Here is a 22,500-nt window from a genome sequence, read left to right as displayed (position 1 = left end):
ACTTGAGTCACTTGAATTTTTAAAAAATAATTTTTGGGAGTTTCTAAAACTTTTAAGATTCTAAGAAAAGTAAATTATCTCAGCAGAGAATCAGTAATTAATTTAATTAATTAATTAAATTTTGACATATGTTGTAAATATGTGAATGATATAAAACATGCAAATTAAAAATAAACAACAGAAGCTGAACCAATCAAATCTCATGAGTGAAGGTGATGATGATGATAAAGTGACACTGTATGTCGATGTTGATGTTGATGTTGTTGTTGTTGTTTATGTTGATGTTGTTGTTGTTGATGTTGATGTTGATGTTGATGTTGTTGTTGTTGATGTTGATGTTGATGTTGATGTTGTTGTTGATGTTGTTGTTGTTGATGTTGATGTTGATGTTGATGTTGATGTTGTTGTTGTTGATGTTGATGTTGATGTTGATGTTGTTGTTGATGATGTTGTTGTTGTTGTTGTCAGGCTGCAGAAAGCTCAGGAGGAGCAGCGCTGCGTTCAGGTGGAGAAGGTGAAGGTGGAGGAGGAGCTGAGGAGCGAGATTGATTCGGCCAAACAGGAAGCTCAGCGACTGCGAGAGCTGAGAGAGGGAACCGAGAACGAGAGGAGCCGGCAGAAATATGCCGAGGAGGAGCTGGAACAGGTAGACAGCTGAGGCTAAAGCTAACAGGTCCCAGGTCATGATGTCATGCTAACAGACTGAGGCCATGATGTCATGCTAACAGACCGAGGCTAAAGCTAACAGGTCATGCTAACTGAATCATCTATATGTTGTAGGTGCGTGTGGCGTTGAAGAAGGCAGAGAGGGAGCTGGAGTCGCGGGCTCACTGGGCTCCACCGGAGGCTCTACAGAAGTGGCTGCAGCTGACGCACGAGATCGAAGTTCAGTACTACAACATCAAGAAACAGAGCGCAGAGAGGCAGCTGCTGCAGGCCAGAGAGGGGGTGAGGAGGAGGAGGAGGAGGAGGAGGAGGAGGAGGAGAAGGAAGGGGAGGACGAGGAGGGGGAGGGGGAGGAGGAGGAGGGGGAGGAGGAGGAGGAGGGGGAGGGGGAGGGGGAGGAAGAGGAGGAGGAGGAGGAGGAGGAGGAGGAGGGGGAGGGGGAGGAGGAGGAGGAGGAGGAGGAGGAGGAGGAGGAGGAAGGGGAGGACGAGGAGGGGGAGGGGGAGGAAGAGGAGGAGGAGGAGGAGGACGAGGAGGGGGAGGGGGAGGGGGAGGAGGAGGAGGAGGAGGGGGAGGGGGAGGAAGAGGAGGAGGAGGAGGAGGAGGAGGAGGAGGAGGAGGAAGGGGAGGACGAGGAGGGGGAGGGGGAGGAGGAGGAGGGGAGGAGGAGGAGGAGGAGGAGGAGGAGGAAGGGGAGGACGAGGAGGGGGAGGGGGAGGGGGAGGAGGAGGAGGGGGAGGGGGAGGAAGAGGAGGAGGAGGAGGAGGAAGAGGAGGAGGAAGAGGAGGAGGAGGAGGAGGAGGAGGAGGAGGAAGGGGAGGACGAGGAGGGGGAGGACGAGGAGGGGGAGGGGGAGGAGGAGGAGGAGGAGGAGGAGGAGGGGGAGGAAGAGGAGGAGGAGGAGGAGGAGGAGGGGAGGAGGAGGAAGGGGAGGACGAGGAGGGGGAGGGGGAGGAGGAGGAGGAGGAAATGTCCAGTAGAAGTGCAGATACAGAAACAAACTCTGGTTAAAGTAGAAATACTGATAAACTTCTTTACAGTAAAAGTGAATAAAAGTAGAACGTTGTCGTCTTCTGAAGGACGTTTCTACCAAACTGAACCTGCGGTCAGATTCACTGTCGTGTTTTTAATTGTTACATCTTTTCTAATGTTTTTGTCTTGTTGCGTCGTTTTTCATCTTGTAACATAGTTTTTGTTCTTCTTACGTCATTTTTATACTTTTTCTGTCTTTTCCATCTTGTTATGTACTTTACTTAATTTTTGGTCTCGTTACGTTTTCTGTATTTTACGTGACTTTTTTATGTGATTTGCTTTTTTCTTGTTGCATCTTTTCATCATGTCATTTTTTGTCTTGTTACATCTTTTTTTTTTTTTTATCTTGTAACGTTGTTTAAGTGTTTTTCCATCTTTTCCATCTTGTCATCTGTCATGTCATTTTTCATCTTGTTGCATTTTTCTTTTTCGTCTTGTAACATAATTTTTGGTCTTGATACGTCATTTTTTTGTGTTGCTGCACTTTTTCATTTTGTAATGTCACTTTTTTCTTGTTATGTCTGTCTTGTGCGAGATTCACTGACGGACACACCCAGGAATCGTGTCTCGTCTTCTTGTTCCTTTTATTTAAGTCGAGATTGTTGGGAAAGAACGGTGCAATGATACGGGGGGGGAGGAGCCAAATGCAGTAAAACGAATGAGCCTGTTCTGAAAACGTGACGAGTAGAAATGACAGATATTTGTGTTCACATGTAGGGAGGAAAAATAAATACTCAAGTTAAGTACAGATACCTGAAAAATCCACTGAAGGACAGTAACAAAGTATTTGTACTTAGTTACTTTTCACCTCTAACTAAAACACACACACTGATGATGATGATGATGATGATGATGATGTTTCAGGCAGAGAAGATCAAGAAGAAGAGAAGCTCTCTGTTTGGGACGTTCCATGTGGCTCACAGCTCCTCGCTGGATGACGTCGACCACAAGATCCTGTCTGCCAAGTGAGTGACAGGCTGTTCGCTAAGCCCCGCCCCCTTCAGTTACTGTTGCCACACCTGTCTTCAAACCAGCCTTTCCATTCTCACACAGTGACGTGCAGGACAGCTTCGTCTGTCACTGTTAGCTTCTGTTAGCTGTAGCTAGCCAATGAAGCTAATATTAGTTTTCAGTAGATTTGTTTTAAAACACGAATCCTGTTTAGGAGTCTAAAATATGACGGCTACATACATGATATCATGCTAACAGACTGACGCTAAAGTTAACAGCTCCTAGGTCATGCTAACATGCTAAGAGACTGAGAGCTAACAGCTCCTAGGTCACGCTAACAGACTGAGGCTAAAGCTAACAAGTCCCAGGTCATGATATCATGCTAACAGACTGAGGCTAATGCTAACAGGTCCCAGGTCATGATATCATGTTAACAAACTGTCGCTAAAGCTAACAGGTCCCAGGTCATGCAAACATGCTAACAGGCTCCTCCCCCCTCAGACAGGCCCTGGCTGAGGTAACAGCAGCGCTGCGGGAGAAGCTCCACCGCTGGCAGCAGATCGAGTCTCTGACTGGTTTCTGCGTGGTCAATAACCCGGGACTCGGAGCGCTGGCTGCCGCCCTCAACCTGGACCCGTCCTTCCTCGGCCTGCGACCTCCGACCCCTCAGCACCTTCTCCTCTCCGATGACCTCGATGACATGGACGAAGACATCCTGTCTCCTGGGACGCTGGAGTGTAAGTCCCACACACACACACACACACACACACACACACACACACACACACACACATCCTGCTGCCCTGAATACTCACTAAAACAGCAAATATGGATTAAGCTAACAGGTCCCTGATCATTATATTATGCTAAGATGCTAACAGGCTAAAGCTAACAGGTCCCAGGTCATGATGTCATGCTAACAGATTGATGCTAAACCTAACAGGTCAAAGGAAAATGCACAACTCTAACAGGAAGTCAAGTGTCCTTACAGACAGGTGTCACATTTAGAAACATAAAACTCTGTTGTATTTTCCTTTAATTTGTCGCCCGTCTGTTGATAACAGGACAATAACATCTGATTAAATGTGATGAAGAGGAGAAATAATGTTGTATATAAATATGTTCATTATCACAGCTGGAAGGAGCTGGGAAATGAATTTTAAAAAAGGTGTACAACTCCTGAAATTGTGATTTTAGTTGACCTGATTTTGAGGACCTCAGAACAGACTTGGGGACCCCTGTGATTTCTGGCGGCCCTCTAAGGGGGACCCAGACCCCAGGTTTGGAACCAAAGCTCTAGTTAACTGTTGAATTTGTACTTAATTCTGTTTTTTTTTTTTGAGTAAAAAATGAACAAACCTGCATCATATTCAGCTCATATTTGAGATGTTTAGTTTATTTCTCCGTCTGCAGATATTTAACTCTTTCAGGTACGTTACACCTGTTTACCTGACCTCCTGTCAGCTCACCTGTCTCTATCCCCCTCCTCTCATTGGTTCTCGGCATCCATCTCTTGATTGGTTCCCTTCAGATGCGGCGTGGCAGATGGACCGGAGAGTGAGCGACCTCTGGCCCCTGAGTAGCATCGCAGACACCCAGTCACCATGGAAACACTCCGGTTTGGCCCCTCCCTCCTTCAGCCTTCAGCCTCTCCGATTGGTTCATACCTCTGTACAATCAGCAGGGATAACTGATCAATCAGTTCATTTGATCCTTTGATTGACTGACATTTTTTGAAAACAGAAACTTTCACATGATCTTCATTCAGCCATTTTTTAAATCAAACACACAAGCAACAAAAATCCTGAAAAACAGAAAAATAAAAAGGTAAATGTAAAAAAAAAAGAACCATTTTGCCATTAATATTTGGTATAATAATAATAGTGATACTACTAATAATAATAATAATAAGAAGAAGACAAAGAAGAATATATTGTTAAAATTAAATGGATAATTTTGCAAGAGCCCGTAAAAATTAACTGATCAAATACATTAAAATTCAATTATATCTTAATTTGAAAAATATTCATATCAACTGTTTTAAGTAAGATTACATAAATAAATGGTGTGTGCTATTTTCAGTTAAATTAATTTGAGCACCAAATGTATTTAAAATAAATTATAAAATTCTGTAAATGTTGTTTTAGATGTGGTACATTCTGTTTTAATATTTAATTGTGAAACTTTATTTTGAATTCATTCTGCTTATACCTGTATGTTACTTTAATTACTCATCAGAAGCAGAAGTTTTACATTTATTTCTGTTTTATTAAGATTTTTTCATGTTTGTTTTTGTTTCTGTTGCGCGGGAAACAACAACAGAAAACTAAATTTTTTGGTATATTAAATATTTTTGGTAGTTTCAAACAGAGGTATAAATCAACCAGATGGTGGCGTTCACATGAACATTTGTAACCAAAGTGCAGAAAACCTCCGTATGTTTGAGTCTCTGTGAAAATATGAACTCATTTCAAGTGCAGAGGCTGAAATTTGAGGTTAAAGTGAGAAACCAGACGACAGTTAGAACAGGATTCATCAACGTTAGCTTGTTAGCTTCAGATGCTGGCTGTCAGGCAGATTTGCTGACTAACATTTGGCTAACACTTAGCTAACGTAGCTTTGTTTAAAATCCAAGGTTTACTGTTTGGGGAGGATTGATTCATATAACATTGAACATTGAAGCGTTAGCATATTTTCTCCACAGCAGAGCTAAAACATCAGATTGTTTGATTTGATTAAAAGCACAGCAGAACATGTTGCATTCACATTAGCTTGTTAGCATCAGATGCTGGTTCACAAGCAGGTTCTGCCTTACGTTAGCATTATGTACCTTTGAAAGCCAAGATGAGATGTTTGTTGGGAATGAATTTACAGATTAATACCATTTTCTTTCAAAGCAATGCTCACACCTGTTACCCAGCAGTGGCTGCTCAGTTAAACTCAGATAACAGTGAATTCTCTCAGACTTTTTTAAAGTTTTAAATCAGTTGTCTTAGAAATACTGTATTTCTGTGTTGATTAATAGAAACATAAATTTAATAAATTGCACCACATTAGAAGAGGGTGAATTAAGGTTAGCTTGGTAGCTAATGATGCCGGCTGTCAGGTTTGCTTACTAACATCAGCCATTTAGCAAATGAATGTTTGGATGACAATGAATCGACATAGATTAATATACATTCCCTTTTCTCACAAGAAAATGTTAGCATAACTTGTCTCACAGCAATGCTAACACCTGTTAGCTGGCACTGTAACATACAAATAATTCTGCCAAGTTATCGAGCTAATGTAGCTGCTGACAAGGCAGGTGGTGACCAAAATGAGTTTTGACAGTTGAGTTGCTGTCAGATTTTTATTTGATTCTTTCAGATTTTCTCTAGTTTTAAATAAGTTGTCTTGGAAATAAAGTCAACAATAAATACATGACTTGACACAGATTAATAACACATTTCCTTTCTCACAACCAAATTTACTTGTTAAAGCTTGTCAGCCATCAGTCTTAAAGATCATTTTGCTAGTTATCAAGCTAACGTAGCTGCAGAGATATGAGCAAGTTTTGACTCGTTAGTTAATGATAGATTCTTACATTCACAGCGTTCGATTAGTGAATTAGTTTGTTTGCTCATTAGCTTCAGATATTAGCCATCAGACAGGTTAACTGACTTATGTTAGCCATTTAGCTAAAGCTGAGATTAGATATTTGGGGAGGATGAACTGACACAGCAATGCTAATAACTGCTAGCTGGCAGCGTTAAAGATAATTTTGCTTTATTATCGAGCTACCGTAGTTTTTCTGTTCTAGTTACCGTCAGACTGAAATGTAACCAAACTGTTTCACCTGTCTGTGAACATGATGGACAGCAGGTGTCCATGTGAACGCCGCCTCCTCTCCCGTGCAGCTTCACCCTCCTCTTCCTCCACCTCCACCTGTTTGAAGTCTTGTCACCTTTTCACTTCACCTGTTTCCTCCTCCTCTCTTCTCTAACATCCACTTACAGGTCTGCACCTGTTCAAAACACAAAGTCCATGTTTGTAACTTCCTGACTCCTGGACAACAAAGTTTAATGTTCTGATTCTGAAACACAACAGATTAATTTTGACTATAAAATTGTATTTTAAAACACTTTTTCTTACATAATATTGAGGGGGGTTTTTTTGTCAAATTTGTCAAAGTTGTCTCATTTTAAAATCACATATTCATTTAGTGTCAGAATCTTTTCAGACCTCAGATCTGAAAAATACTCCCCACTTTATAAAATTTAAAGAACAATCATTTTTCAACCTGGACTCTTTTTACTACATTTATGTATCTAAGAAACTAATTAGGTTAGGTAACCTGTTTTGGGTTAGGGTACCCTAATCCTAACCTGAAACCTGAAAGTTGACCTTTCCTAAGTCCCGCCCCTTTTTGCTTTGCGCTCCAATAACAGTTACCTGGTGGAACCTCAGTCAACCTCCTTCTTTTCCGTTTCCTGTACAAATCTAGGTTGAAAAAAAACCCCATTTTTTTGAAGAAAGGCTAGTCACTTAAGTGAGCTAATGTTGGCAAAATGCTAGCTAATTAGCTTAGCCAGCTAGTTAGCTATCCTTTTGTTTTTGACCATAGATAAGCCTAAAGCACACCTCAGAACTTCAGAGAGGTCCATCAAAGGTCGTCTGCAAGAAGTTCTTGTTTTTCCACCAGCAGGCTCAGATTATGACAATTTATGAAAGGATCCCTACAGAGACGGAGCTTTTTGTTAAAGAGCGAGATCTTTTTTGTTTAACCACAAACAAACCAAACTCCATTTACAAAAATGTAATTTTAACATAATCTTTATTCAGACTGGACAGAAACGAAGTAAAACATAAAACCGTCTTGGTTCGTCTTTCCACTATTCCAACAACCACCAACTCTGGTTTTGTTGAGATAAACTCTTAATATATTAAGGTGAGTTAACCCTCTATGGTACACATTATGATGCCAGTGAGGGAAATGTGTTTTTATGTCTCAAAATAGACTAAATGAACATAATCTGAAGAAATTTTATTTTTATTTTTATTTTTGGAAGTTTTTGGGGTTCGTTGCCTGTAGGCAACATTGTACCATAATGGTGCACAAGTGAAAAAGAACGTTCCTTTTCCAATTTAAACATTGTTTATTTCATAAACATATGCAAAAATATTCAATAACATCAAGAAGTCACAATTCATTTTAAATTTTAAATTAAAAAGAATTATGAAAAGAATTTAAATATATATGTATGTATGTATGTATGGTCATATATATGTATGTATGTATGTATGTATGTATGTATGGTCATAAGTATGTATGTATGTATGGTCATATGTATGTATGTATGTATGTATGTATGTATGTATGTATGTATGTATGTATGGTCATATGTTTGGCCATATGTATGAATGTCTGCTCATATGTATGTATGCTCATATGTATGTATGTATGTATGGTCATATGTATGGCCATATGTATGTATGTATACTCATATGTATGTATGGTCATATGTATGTATGTATGCATGTTCATATGTATGTATGTATGCATGGTCATATGTATGTATGGTCATATGTATGTATGTATGTATGGTCATATCTATGTATATATGGTCATAAGTATATATGTATGTATGTATACTCATATGTATGTATGTATGCATGGTCATATGTATGTATGTAAGTATGTATGTATGTATGTATGGTCATAAGTATGTATGTATGCATGTTCATATGTATGTATGTATGTATAGTCATATGTATGTATATATGGTCATAAGTATATATGTATGTATGTATACTCATATGTATATATGTATGCATGGTCATATGTATGTATGTATGTATGTATGCATGTATGTATGTATGGTTGCATGGTCATATGTATGTATGTATGTATGCTCATATGTATGTATGATCATATATATGTATGTATGTATGTATGCTCATATGTATGTATGCTCATATGTATGTATGTATGTATGTATGTATGTATGTATGTATGTATGTATGTATGTATGGTCATATGTATGTATGCATGGTTGTATGTATGTATGTATGCTCATGTGTATGTATGTATGCATGGTCATATGTATGGCCATATGTATGTATGTATGTATTCTCATATGTATGTATGTATGTATGTATACATGGCCATATCATGGATGGTAAAGACGAAGGTGAACGCCCACAAACAGCTGATTAGAGGGAATAGGAGGAGAGAGGCGGAGTAAAGGAAAGTTGTGAATGAAGGCAGCGTAATAGAAGGTCTTCCTGATTGAACTTACGCTGAGCTACATATGTATGTACGTATGTATGTATGTATGCTCACATGTATGTATATATGCTCATATGTATGTATGCTCATATGTATGAATGTATTCCAATTTGAACATTGTTTATTTTATAAACATATGCAAAAATATTCAATAACATCAAGAAGTCACAATTCATTTTAAATTTCAAATTAAATTAAATTATAAGAATTATAAAAAGAATTTATATGTATGTATGTATGTATGGTCATACATATTTATGTATGTATGTATGTATGTATGGTCATATGTATGTATGTATGTATGTATGGTCATATGTATGTATGTATGCTCATATGTATTTATGCATGGTCATATGTATGTATGTATGCTCATATGTATGTATGCATGGTCATATGTATGTATGTATTCTCATATGTGTGTATGTATGTATGTATGTATGTATGGTCATATGCATGTATGTATATATGCTCATATGTATGTATGTATGTATGTATGGTCACATGTATGTATGTATGCATGGTCATATGTATGTATGTATTTATGCATGTATGCTCATATGTATGTATGTATGTATGCATGGTCATATGTATGACCATGTGTTTGTATGTATGTGTGTATGTATGTATGGTCATATGAATGTATGCAAGGTCATACGTATGTATGGTCATATGTATGCATGTATGGTCATAAGTGTGTATGTATGTATGTATGTATGTATGGTCATATGTATGTATGTATGCATGGTCATATGTATATATGGTCATATGTATGTATGTATGGTTATATGTATGTATGTTTGTATGCATGGTCATATGTTTGGCCATATGTATGTATGTATGCTCATATGTATGTATGTATGTATGCTCATATGTATGTATGTATGTATGTATGTATGCATGGTCATATGTATGTATGTATGTATGTATGTATGCTCATATGTATGTATGTACGTATGTATGTATGTATGCATGGTCATATGTATGACCATATGTATGTATGTATGTGTGTATGTATGTATGGTCATATGAATGTATGCATGGTCATATGTATGTATGGTCATATGTATGACCATATGTATGTATGTATGTATGTATGTATGTATGTATGTATGGTCTTATGTATACATGTATGTATCAATGTATGTATGGTCATATGTATGTATGTATGCTCATATGTATGTATGCATGGTCATATGTATGTATGTATGTACGCTCATATGTATGTAGGTATTTTCATATGAATGTACGTATGTATGTATGTATGTATGTATGGTCATATGTATGTATGTATATATGCTCATATGTATGTATGCTGATATGTATGTATGTATGGTCACATGTATGTATGTATGCATGGTCATATGTATGTATGTATGTATGTATGTATGTATGTATGTATGTATGTATGCATGTATGCTCATATGTATGTATGTATGTATATATGTATGTATGCATGGTCATATGTATGACCATATGTATGTATGTATGTGTATATGCATGTATGATCATATGAATGTATGCATGGTCATATGTATGCATGGTCATATGTTTGGCCATATGTATGTATGTATGCTCATATGTATGTATGCTCATATGTATGTATGTATGTATGCTCATATGTATGTATGTATGTATGTATGTATGTATGTATGTATGTATGGTCACATGTATCTATGTATGCATGGTCATATGTATGTATGTATGTATGCATGTATGCTCATATGTATGTATGTACGTATGTATGTATGTATGTATGCATGGTCATATGTATGACCATATGTATGTATGTATGTGTGTATGTATGTATGGTCATATGAATGTATGTATGGTCATCTATATGTATGGTCATATGTATGACCATATGTATGTATGTATGTATGGTCATATGTATACATGTATGTATGTATGTATGGTCATATGTATGTATGTATGCTCATATGTATGTATGTATTCTCATATGAATGTACGTATGTATGTATGTATGTATGGTCATATGTATGTATGTATATATGCTCATATGTATGTATGCTCATATGGATGTATGTATGGTCACATGTATGTATGTATGCATGGTCATATGTATGTATGTATGTATGTAGGTATGTATGTATATATGCATGTATGCTCATATGTATGTATGTACGTATGTATGTATGTATGTATGCATGGTCATATGTATGACCATATGTATGTATGTATGTGTGTATGTATGTATGGTCATATGAATGTATGCATGGTCATATGTATGTATGGTCATATGTATGACCATATGTATTTTTGTATGTATGTATGTATGTATGTATGTATGGTCATATGTATACATGTATGTATGTATGTATGTATGGTCATATGTATGTATGTATGCTCATATGTATGTATGCATGGTCATATGTATGTATGTATGTATGCTCATATGTATGTATGTATTCTCATATGAATGTACGTATGTATGTATGTATGTATGTATGTATGGTCATATGTATGTATGTATATATGCTCATATGTATGTATGCTCATATGTATGTATGTATGGTCACATGTATGTATGTATGCATGGTCATATGTATGTATGTATGTATGTATGTATGCATGTATGCTCATATGTATGTATGTATGTATGTATGCATGGTCATATGTATGACCATATGTATGTATGTATGTATATATGTATGTATGGTCATATGAATGTATGCATGGTCATATATATGCATGGTCATATGTTTGGCCATATGTATGTATGTATGCTCATATGTATGTATGCTCATATGTATGTATGCTCATATGTATGTATGTATGTATGTATGCTCATATGTATGTATGTATGTATGCTCATATGTATGTATGTATGTATGTATGTATGTATGGTCACATATATCTATGTATGCATGGTCATATGTATGTATGTATATATGCATGTATGCTCATATGTATGTATGTACGTATGTATGTATGTATGCATGGTCATATGTATGACCATATGTATGTATGTATGTGTGTATGTATGTATGGTCATATGAATGTATGCATGGTCATATGTATGTGTGGTCATATGTATGACCATATGTATGCATGGTCATATGTATGTATGTATGTATGTATGTATGCATGTATGCTCATATGTATGTATGTATGTATGTATGTATGTATGCATGGTCATATGTATGACTATATGTATGTATGTATGTGTATATGTATGTATGGTCATATGAATGTATGCATGGTCATACGTATGCATGGTCATATGTTTGGCCATATGTATGTATGTATGCTCATATGTATGTATGCTCATATGTATGTATGTATGTATGCTCATATGTATGTATGTATGTATGTATGTATGGTCACATGTATCTATGTATGCATGGTCATATGTATGTATGTATGTATGCATGTATGCTCATATGTATGTATGTACGTATGTATGTATGTATGCATGGTCATATGTATGACCATATGTATGTATGTATGTGTGTATGTATGTATGGTCATATGAATGTATGCATGGTCATATGTATGTATGGTCATATTTATGACCATATGTATGTATGTATGTATGTATGGTCACATGTATCTATGTATGCATGGTCATATGTATGTATGTATGTATGCATGTATGCTCATATGTATGTATGTACGTATGTATGTATGTATGCATGGTCATATGTATGACCATATGTATGTATGTATGTGTGTATGTATGTATGGTCATATGAATGTATGCATGGTCATATGTATGTATGGTCATATGTATGACCATATGTTTGTATGTATGTATGTATGTATGTATGTATGTATGCATGTATGCTCATATGTATGTATGTATGTATGTATGTATGTATGTATGTATGTATGTATGCATGGTCATATGTATGACCATATGTATGTATGTATGTGTATATGTATGTATGGTCATATGAATGTATGCATGGTCATATGTTTGGCCATATGTATGTATGTATGCTCATATGTATGTATGCTCATATGTATGTATGCTCATATGTATGTATGTATGTATGCTCATATGTATGTATGTATGTATGCTCATATGTATGTATGTATGTATGTATGTATGGTCACATGTATCTATGTATGCATGGTCATATGTATGTATGTATGTGTGCATGTATGCTCATATGTATGTATGTACGTATGTATGTATTTATGCATGGTCATATGTATGTATGTATGTATGTATGTATGTATGTATGTATGGTCATATGTATACATGTATGTATGTATGTATGCATGGTCATATGTATGTATGTATGTATTCTCATATGAATGTACGTATGTATGTATGGTCATATGTATGTATGTATATATGCTCATATGTATGTATGCTCATATGTATGTATGTATGGTCACATGTATGTATGTATGCATGGTCATATGTATGTATGTATGTATGTATGTATGTATGCATGTATGCTCATATGTATGTATGTATGTATGTATGTATGCATGGTCATATGTATGACCATATGTATGTATGTATGTGTATATGTATGTATGGTCATATGAATGTATGCATGGTCATATGTATGTATGGTCATATGTATGCATGTATGATCATAAGTATGAATGTATGTATGGTCATATGTATGTATGTATGCATGGTCATATGTATGTATGGTCATATGTATGCATGTATGATCATAAGTATGTATGTATGTATGGTCATATGTATGTATGTTTGTATGCATGGTCATATGTTTGGCCATATGTATGAATGTATGCTCATATGTATGTATGCTCATTTCAATCAGGAGAGACTAAGAGTAAAAGAGAAATGGTTTATTGGCACATGCATGATATATGAAACATGAACAGTCTTTGGCGGTTAGACCCCAATGAGGTGAAACAATATGTATATATAAATGGTGGTGATGAAGCTGTAGTGAAGAGAACCCCCCCCCCCCCCCCGGGGTCTAGACACTGGTGGTGATGATGATGAGGTGCAAAGCAGAGACTGGTGAGGTGAAGTGGCTCTGGACTCCTGCTGCCTGGACCTGAAGGCTGGAGGAGAGGGCGTCAGGGAGGATCGAGGTGAACATCTTCTGCTACCTGGGTCCAGTGACTGGAGGAGAGAGGGGTGGAGGAGGGTCGCGCGATTGACTGAATGACAACTGATGGAGCAAAGACAGAGGCAATTTAAAGATTTGGCAGCAGCAAATTGACTGGCTATCGCGACGGTGGCAAAATCTGAATGGATGGTAAAGACGAAGGTGAACGCCCACAAACAGCTGATTAGAGGGAATAGGAGGAGAGAGGCGGAGTAAAGGAAAGTTGTGAATGAAGGCAGCGTAATAGAAGGTCTTCCTGCTTGAACTTACGCTGAGCTACATATGTATGTATGTATGTACGTACGTATGCTCATATGTATGTATGCTCATATGTATGTATGTATGTATGCTCATATGTATGTATGTATGTATGTTTATGTATGTATGTATGTACGGTCATATGTATGTATGTATGTATGTATGTGTATGTATGTATTTACGGTCATATGTATGTATGTATGTATGTATGTATGTATGTATATATGTACGGTCATATGTATGTATGTATGTATGTATGTATGTGTATGTATGTATGTACGGTCATATGTATGTATGTATGTATGTATGTATGGTCATATCCCTCTATGGTACACATTATTATGCCAGTGAGGGAAATGTGTTTTTATGTCTCAAAATAGACTAAATAAACATAATCTGAAGAAATTTTATTTTTATTTTTATTTTTGGAAGTTTTTGGGGTTCGTTGCCTGTAGGCAACATTGTACCATAATGGTGCATAAGTGAAAAAGAACGTTCCTTTTCCAATTTGAACATTGTTTATTTCATAAACATATGCAAAAATATTCAATAACATCAAAAAGTCACAATTAATTTTAAATTTTAAATTAAAAAGAATTATAAAAAGAATTTATATATATTTGTATGTATGTATGTATGTATATATGTATGTATGTATGTATGGTCATATGTATGTATGTATGTATGCATGGTCACATGTATGTATGTTTGTATGCATGGTCATATGTATGTATGGTCATATGTATATATGTTTGTATGCATGGTCATATGTATGTATGGTCATATGTATGTATGTATGTATGTATGTATGCATGGTCATATGTATGTATGGTCATATGTATGTATGTATGCATGGATGTATGTATGTATGTATGGTCATATGTATGTATGTATGTATGTATGCATGGTCATATGTATGTATGTATGTATGTATGTATGCTCATATGTATGTATGTATGTATGTATGCTCATATGTATGTATGTATGTATGGTCATATCCCTCTATGGTACACATTATGATGCCAGTGAGGGAAATGTGTTTTTATGTCTCAAAATAGACTAAATAAACATAATCTGAAGAAATTTTATTTTTATTTTTATTTTTGGAAGTTTTTGGGGTTCGTTGCCTGTAGGCAACATTGTACCATAATGGTGCATAAGTGAAAAAGAACGTTCCTTTTCCAATTTGAACATTGTTTATTTCATAAACATATGCAAAAATATTCAATAACATCAAAAAGTCACAATTAATTTTAAATTTTAAATTAAAAAGAACTATGAAAAGAATTTATATATATTTGTATGTATGTATGTATGTATGTATGTATGTATGGTCATATGTATGTATGTATGTATGCATGGTCACATGTATGTATGTTTGTATGCATGGTCATATGTATGTATGGTCATATGTATGTATGTTTGTATGCATGGTCATATGTATGTATGGTCATATGTATGTATGTATGTATGTATGTATGCATGGTCATATGTATGTATGGTCATATGTATGTATGTATGTATGCATGTATGTATGTATGTATGGTCATATGTATGTATGTATGTATGCATGGTCATATGTATGTATGTATGTATGTATGTATGGTCATATGTATGTATGTATGTATGCTCATATGTATGTATGTATGTATGGTCATATCCCTCTATGGTACACATTATGATGCCAGTGAGGGAAATGTGTTTTTATGTCTCAAAATAGACTAAATAAACATAATCTGAAGAAATTTTATTTTTATTTTTATTTTTGGAAGTTTTTGGGGTTCGTTGCCTGTAGGCAACATTGTACCATAATAGTGCATAAGTGAAAAAGAACGTTCCTTTTCCAATTTGACCATTGTTTATTTCATAAACATATGCAAAAATATTCAATAACATCAAGAAGTCACAATTCATTTTAAATTTTAAATTAAAAAGAATTATAAAAAGAATTTTTATATATTTGTATGTTTGTATGTATGTATGTATGTATGTATGTATGGTCATATATATGTATGTATGTATGTATGTATGTATGTATGTATGTATGTATGTATGTATGGTCATATATATGTATGTATGGTCATATGTATGTATGCATGGTCATATGTATGTATGTATGCTCATATGTATGTATGCATGGTCGTATGTATGTATTCTCATATGTATGTATGTATGTATGTATGTATGTATGTATGTATGGTCATATGTATGTATGTATATATGCTCATATGTATGTATGTATGGTCACATGTATGTATGTATGCATGGTCATATGTATGTATGTATGTATGTATGCATGTATGCTCATATGTATGTATGTATGCATTGACATATGTATGACCATATGTATGTATGTATGTGTGCATGTATGTATGGTCATATGAATGTATGCATGGTCATATGTATGTATGTATGTATGTATGTATGTATGTATGTATGGTCATATTTATACATGTATGTATGTATGGATGGATGTATGCTCATATGTATGTATGCATGGTCATATGCATGTATGTATGTATGTATGCTCATATGTATGTATGCATGGTCATATGTATGTATGTATTCTCATATGTATGTTAGTATGTATGTATGTATGGTCATATGTATGTATGTATATATGCTCATATGTATGTATGTATGTATGTATGTATGTATGGTCACATGTATGTATGTATGCATGGTCATATGTATGTATGTATGTATGTATGTATGCATGTATGCTCATAGGTATGTATGTATCTATTTATGTATGCATGGTCATATGTATGACCATATGTATGTATGTATGTGTATATGTACTGTATGTATGGTCATATGAATGTATGCATGGTCATATGTATGTATGGTCATATGTATGCATGTATGATCATAAGTATGTATGTATGTATGTATGTATGTATGTATGTATGGTCATATGTATGTATGGTCATATGTATGTATGTATGCATGGTCATATGTATATATGGTCATATGTATGTATGTATGTATGTATGTATGTATGTATGTATGTATGGTCATATGTATGTATGTTTGTATGCATGGTCATATGTTTGGCCATATGTATGAGTGTATGCTCATATGTATGTATGCTCATTTCAATCAGGAGAGACTAAGAGTAAAAGAGAAATGGTTTATTGGCACATGCATGATATATGAAACATGAACAGTTTTTGGCAGTTAGACCCCAATGAGGTGAAACAATATGTATATATAAATGGGGGTGATGAAGCTGTAGTGAAGAGAACCCCCCCCCCCCGGGTCTAGACACTGGTGGTGGTGATGATGAGGTGCAAAGCAGAGACTGGTGAGGTGAAGTGGCTCTGGACTCCTGCTGCCTGGACCTGAAGGCTGGAGGAGAGGGCGTCAGGGAGGATCGAGGTGAACATCTTCTGCTACCTGGGTCCAGTGACTGGAGGAGAGAGGGGTGGAGGAGGGTCGCGCGATTGACTGAATGACAACTGATGGAGCAAAGACAGAGGCAATTTAAAGATTTGGCAGCAGCAAATTGACTGGCTATCGCGACGGTGGCAAAATCTGAATGGATGGTAAAGACGAAGGTGAACGCCCACAAACAGCTGATTAGAGGGAATAGGAGGAGAGAGGCGGAGTAAAGGAAAGTTGTGAATGAAGGCAGCGTAATAGAAGGTCTTCCTGCTTGAACTTACGCTGAGCTACATATGTATGTATGTATGTACGTACGTATGCTCATATGTATGTATGCTCATATGTATGTATGTATGTATGTATGTGTATTTATGTATGTATGTACGGTCATATGTATGTATGTATGTATGTATGTATGTATGTATGTATGTATGTGTATGTATGTATGTACGGTCATATGTATGTATGTATGTATGTATGTATGTACGGTCATATGTATGTATGTATGTATGGTCATATCCCTCTATGGTACACATTATGATGCCAGTGAGGGAAATGTGTTTTTATGTCTCAAAATAGACTAAATAAACATAATCGGAAGAAATTTTATTTTTATTTTTATTTTTGGAAGTTTTTGGGGTTCGTTGCCTGTAGGCAACATTGTACCATAATAGTGCATAAGTGAAAAAGAACGTTCCTTTTCCAATTTGAACATTGTTTATTTCATAAACATATGCAAAAATATTCAATAACATCAAGAAGTCACAATTCATTTTAAATTTTAAATTAAAAAGAATTATAAAAAGAATTTATATATATTTGTATGTAAGTATGTATGTATGTATGTATGGTCATATGTATGTATGTATGTATGTATGTATGGTCATATGTATGTATGTATGTATGCATGGTCACATGTATGTATGTATATATGCTCATATGTATGTATGGTCATATGTATGTATATATGTATGTATGGTCATATGTATGTATGTATGTATGTATGTATGTATGCATGGTCATATGTATGTATGGTCATATGTATGTATGTATGTATGTATGTATGTATGTATGGTCATATGTATGTATGTTTGTATGCATGGTCATATGTATGTATGTATGTATGTATGCATGGTCATATGTATGTATGGTCATATGTATGTATGTATGTATGTATGCATGTATGTATGTATGTATGGTCATATGTATGTATGTATGTATGTATGCATGGTCATATGTATGTTTGTATGTATGTATGTATTTATGTATGTATGGTCATATGTATGTATGTATGTATGCTCATATGTATGTATGTATATGTATGTATGTATGTATGTATGGTCATATCCCTCTATGGTACACATTATGATGCCAGTGAGGGAAATGTGTTTTTATGTCTCAAAATAGACTAAATAAACATAATCTGAAGAAATTTTATTTTTATTTTTATTTTTGGAAGTTTTTGGGGTTTGTTGCTTGTAGGCAACATTGTACCATAATAGTGCATAAGTGAAAAAGAACGTTCCTTTTCCAATTTGAACATTGTTTATTTCATAAACATATGCAAAAATATTCAATAACATCAAAAAGTCACAATTAATTTTAAATTTTAAATTAAAAAGAATTATGAAAAGAATTTAAATATATATGTATGTATGTATGTATGGTCATATATATGTATGTATGTATGTATGTATGTATGTATGTATGTATGGTCATATGTATGTATGTATGGTCATATGTATGTATGCATGGTCATATGTATGTATGTATGCTCATATGTATGTATGTATGCATGGACATATGTATGACCATATGTATGTATGTATGTGTGTATGTATGTATGGTCATATGAATGTATGCATGGTCATATGTATGTATGGTCATATGTTTGTATGTATGTATGTATGTATGTATGGTCATATGTATACATGTATGTTTGTATGTATGTATGTATGCTCATATGTATGTATGCATGATCATATGTATGTATGTATTCTCATATGTATGTATGTATGTATGTATGTATGTATGTATGTATGGTCATATGTATGTATGTATGTATGTATGCATGGTCACATGTATGTATGTATATATGCTCATATGTATGTATGGTCATATGTATGTATATATGTATGTATGGTCATATGTATGTATGTATGTATGTATGTATGTATGCATGGTCATATGTATGTATGGTCATATGTATGTATGTATGTATGTATGTATGTATGTATGTATGGTCATATGTATGTATGTTTGTATGCATGGTCATATGTATGTATGTATGTATGTATGCATGGTCATATGTATGTATGGTCATATGTATGTATGTATGTATGTATGTATGCATGTATGTATGTATGTATGTATGGTCATATGTATGTATGTATGTATGTATGCATGGTCATATGTATGTTTGTATGTATGTATGTATGGTCATATGTATGTATGTATGTATGCTCATATGTATGTATGTATATGTATGTATGTATGTATGTATGGTCATATCCCTCTATGGTACACATTATGATGCCAGTGAGGGAAATGTGTTTTTATGTCTCAAAATAGACTAAATAAACATAATCTGAAGAAATTTTATTTTTATTTTTATTTTTGGAAGTTTTTGGGGTTTTTTGCTTGTAGGCAACATTGTACCATAATAGTGCATAAGTGAAAAAGAACGTTCCTTTTCCAATTTGAACATTGTTTATTTCATACACATATGCAAAAAATATTCATTAACATCAAGAAGTCACAATTCATTTTAGATTTTAAATTAAAAATAATTATAAAAAGAATTTTTATATATTTGTATGTTTGTATGTATGTATGTATGTATGTATGTATGTATGGTCATATATATGTATGTATGTATGTATCTATGTATGTATGGTCATATGTATGTATGTATGGTCATATGTATGTATGCATGGTCATATGCATGTATGTATGCTCATATGTATGTATGTATGCATGGACATATGTATGACCATATGTATGTATGTATGTGTGTATGTATGTATGGTCATATGAATGTATGTATGTATGTATGTATGTATGGTCATATGTATGTATGCATGATCATATGTATGTATGTATTCTCATATGTATGTATGTATGTATGTATGTATGTATGGTCATATGTATGTATGTATATATGGTCATATGTATGTATGCTCATATGTATGTATGTATGTATGTATGGTCACATGTATGTATGTATGCATGGTCATATGTATGTATGTATGTATGTATGTATGCATGTATGCTCATATGTATGTATGTATGTATGCATGGTCATATGTATGACCATATGTATGTATGTATGTGTATATGTATGTATGGTCATATGAATGTATGCATGGTCATATGTATGTATGGTCATATGTATGCATGTATGATCATAAGTATGTATGTATGTATGTATATATGCTCATATGTATGTATGCTCATATGTATGTATATATGTATGTATGGTCATATGTATGTATGTATGTATGTATGTATGGTCATATGTATGTATGTATGTATGTATGCATGCATGGTCATATGTATGTATGGTCATATGTATGTATGTATGTATGCATGTATGTATGTATGTATGGTCATATGTATGTATGTATGTATGCATGGTCATATGTATGTATGTATGTATGTATGTATGCTCATATGTATGTATGTATGTATGCTCATATGTATGTATGTATGTGTATGTATGTACGTACGGTCATATGTATGTATGGTCATATCCCTCTATGGTACACATTATGATGCCAGTGAGGGAAATGTGTTTTTATGTCTCAAAATAGACTAAATAAACATAATCTGAAGAAATTTTATTTTTATTTTTATTTTTGGAAGTTTTTGGGGTTCGTTGCCTGTAGGCAACATTGTACCATAATGGTGCATAAGTGAAAAAGAACGTTCCTTTTCCAATTTGAACATTGTTTATTTCATAAACATATGCAAAAATATTCAATAACATCAAGAAGTCACAATTCATTTTAAATTTTAAATTAAAAAGAATTATAAAAAGAATTTTTATATATTTGTATGTTTGTATGTATGTATGTATGTATGTATGTATGTATGTATGTATGGTCATATATATGTATGTACGTATGTATGTATGTATGTATGTATGTATGTATGGTCATATGTATGTATGTATGGTCATATGTATGTATGCATGGTCATATGTATGTATGTATGCTCATATGTATGTATGCATGGTCATATGTATGTATGTATGTATGCATGTATGGTCATATGTATGTATGTATGCATGGACATATGTATGACCATATGTATGTATGTATGTGTGTATGTATGTATGGTCATATGAATGTATGCATTGTCATATGTATGTATGGTCATATGTATGTATGTATGTATGTATGTATGTATGTATGTATGGTCATATGTATGTATGTATGTATGTATGTATGTATGTATGGTCATATGTATGTATGCTCATATCTATGTATGCATGGTCATATGCATGTTTGTATGTATGTATGCTCATATGTATGTATGCATGGTCATATGTATGTATGTATTCTCATATGTATGTATGTATGTATGTATGTATGGTCATATGTATGTATGTATATATGCTCATATGTATGTATGCTCATATGTATGTATGTATGTATGTATGTATGTATGGTCAAATGTATGTATGTATGCATGGTCATATGTATGTATGTATGTATGTATGCATGTATGTATGCATGGTCATATGTATGTATGGTCATATGTATGCATGTATGATCATAAGTATGTATGTATGTATGCTCATATGTATGTATATATGTATGTATGGTCATATGTATGTATGTATGTATGTATGTATGGTCATATGTATGT

At 34.5% G+C, this 22,500-nt stretch overlaps 1 protein-coding gene across 2 annotated transcripts in view; it reads left to right on the top strand.

The window, feature by feature from the left end:
* The first annotated feature begins 3,109 nt into the window (after positions 1-3,109).
* Positions 3,110-22,500, top strand: part of LOC146319615 (uncharacterized) — a 26,767-nt gene continuing 7,376 nt past the window's right edge. For both annotated transcript variants that reach the window (XR_014771553.1, XM_084730171.1), the window contains exons 1-2: positions 3,110-3,386; positions 4,181-4,267. Coding sequence is in view for 1 of the 2 variants with exons in the window: in XM_084730171.1 (XP_084586297.1) it covers positions 3,125-3,386; positions 4,181-4,267 (349 nt within the window). In the remaining variant the exon portion in view is untranslated. The remainder of the gene's footprint in view (positions 3,387-4,180; positions 4,268-22,500) is intronic.

Source organism: Lutjanus erythropterus, chromosome 11 (assembly GCF_056507025.1).
Source record: "Lutjanus erythropterus isolate fLutEry1 chromosome 11, fLutEry1.hap2, whole genome shotgun sequence".
Classification (NCBI taxonomy): domain Eukaryota; kingdom Metazoa; phylum Chordata; class Actinopteri; order Lutjaniformes; family Lutjanidae; genus Lutjanus; species Lutjanus erythropterus.
The sequence above is the reverse complement of the archived record's forward strand: the minus strand, read 5'-3'. Positions and strand labels throughout refer to the sequence as shown.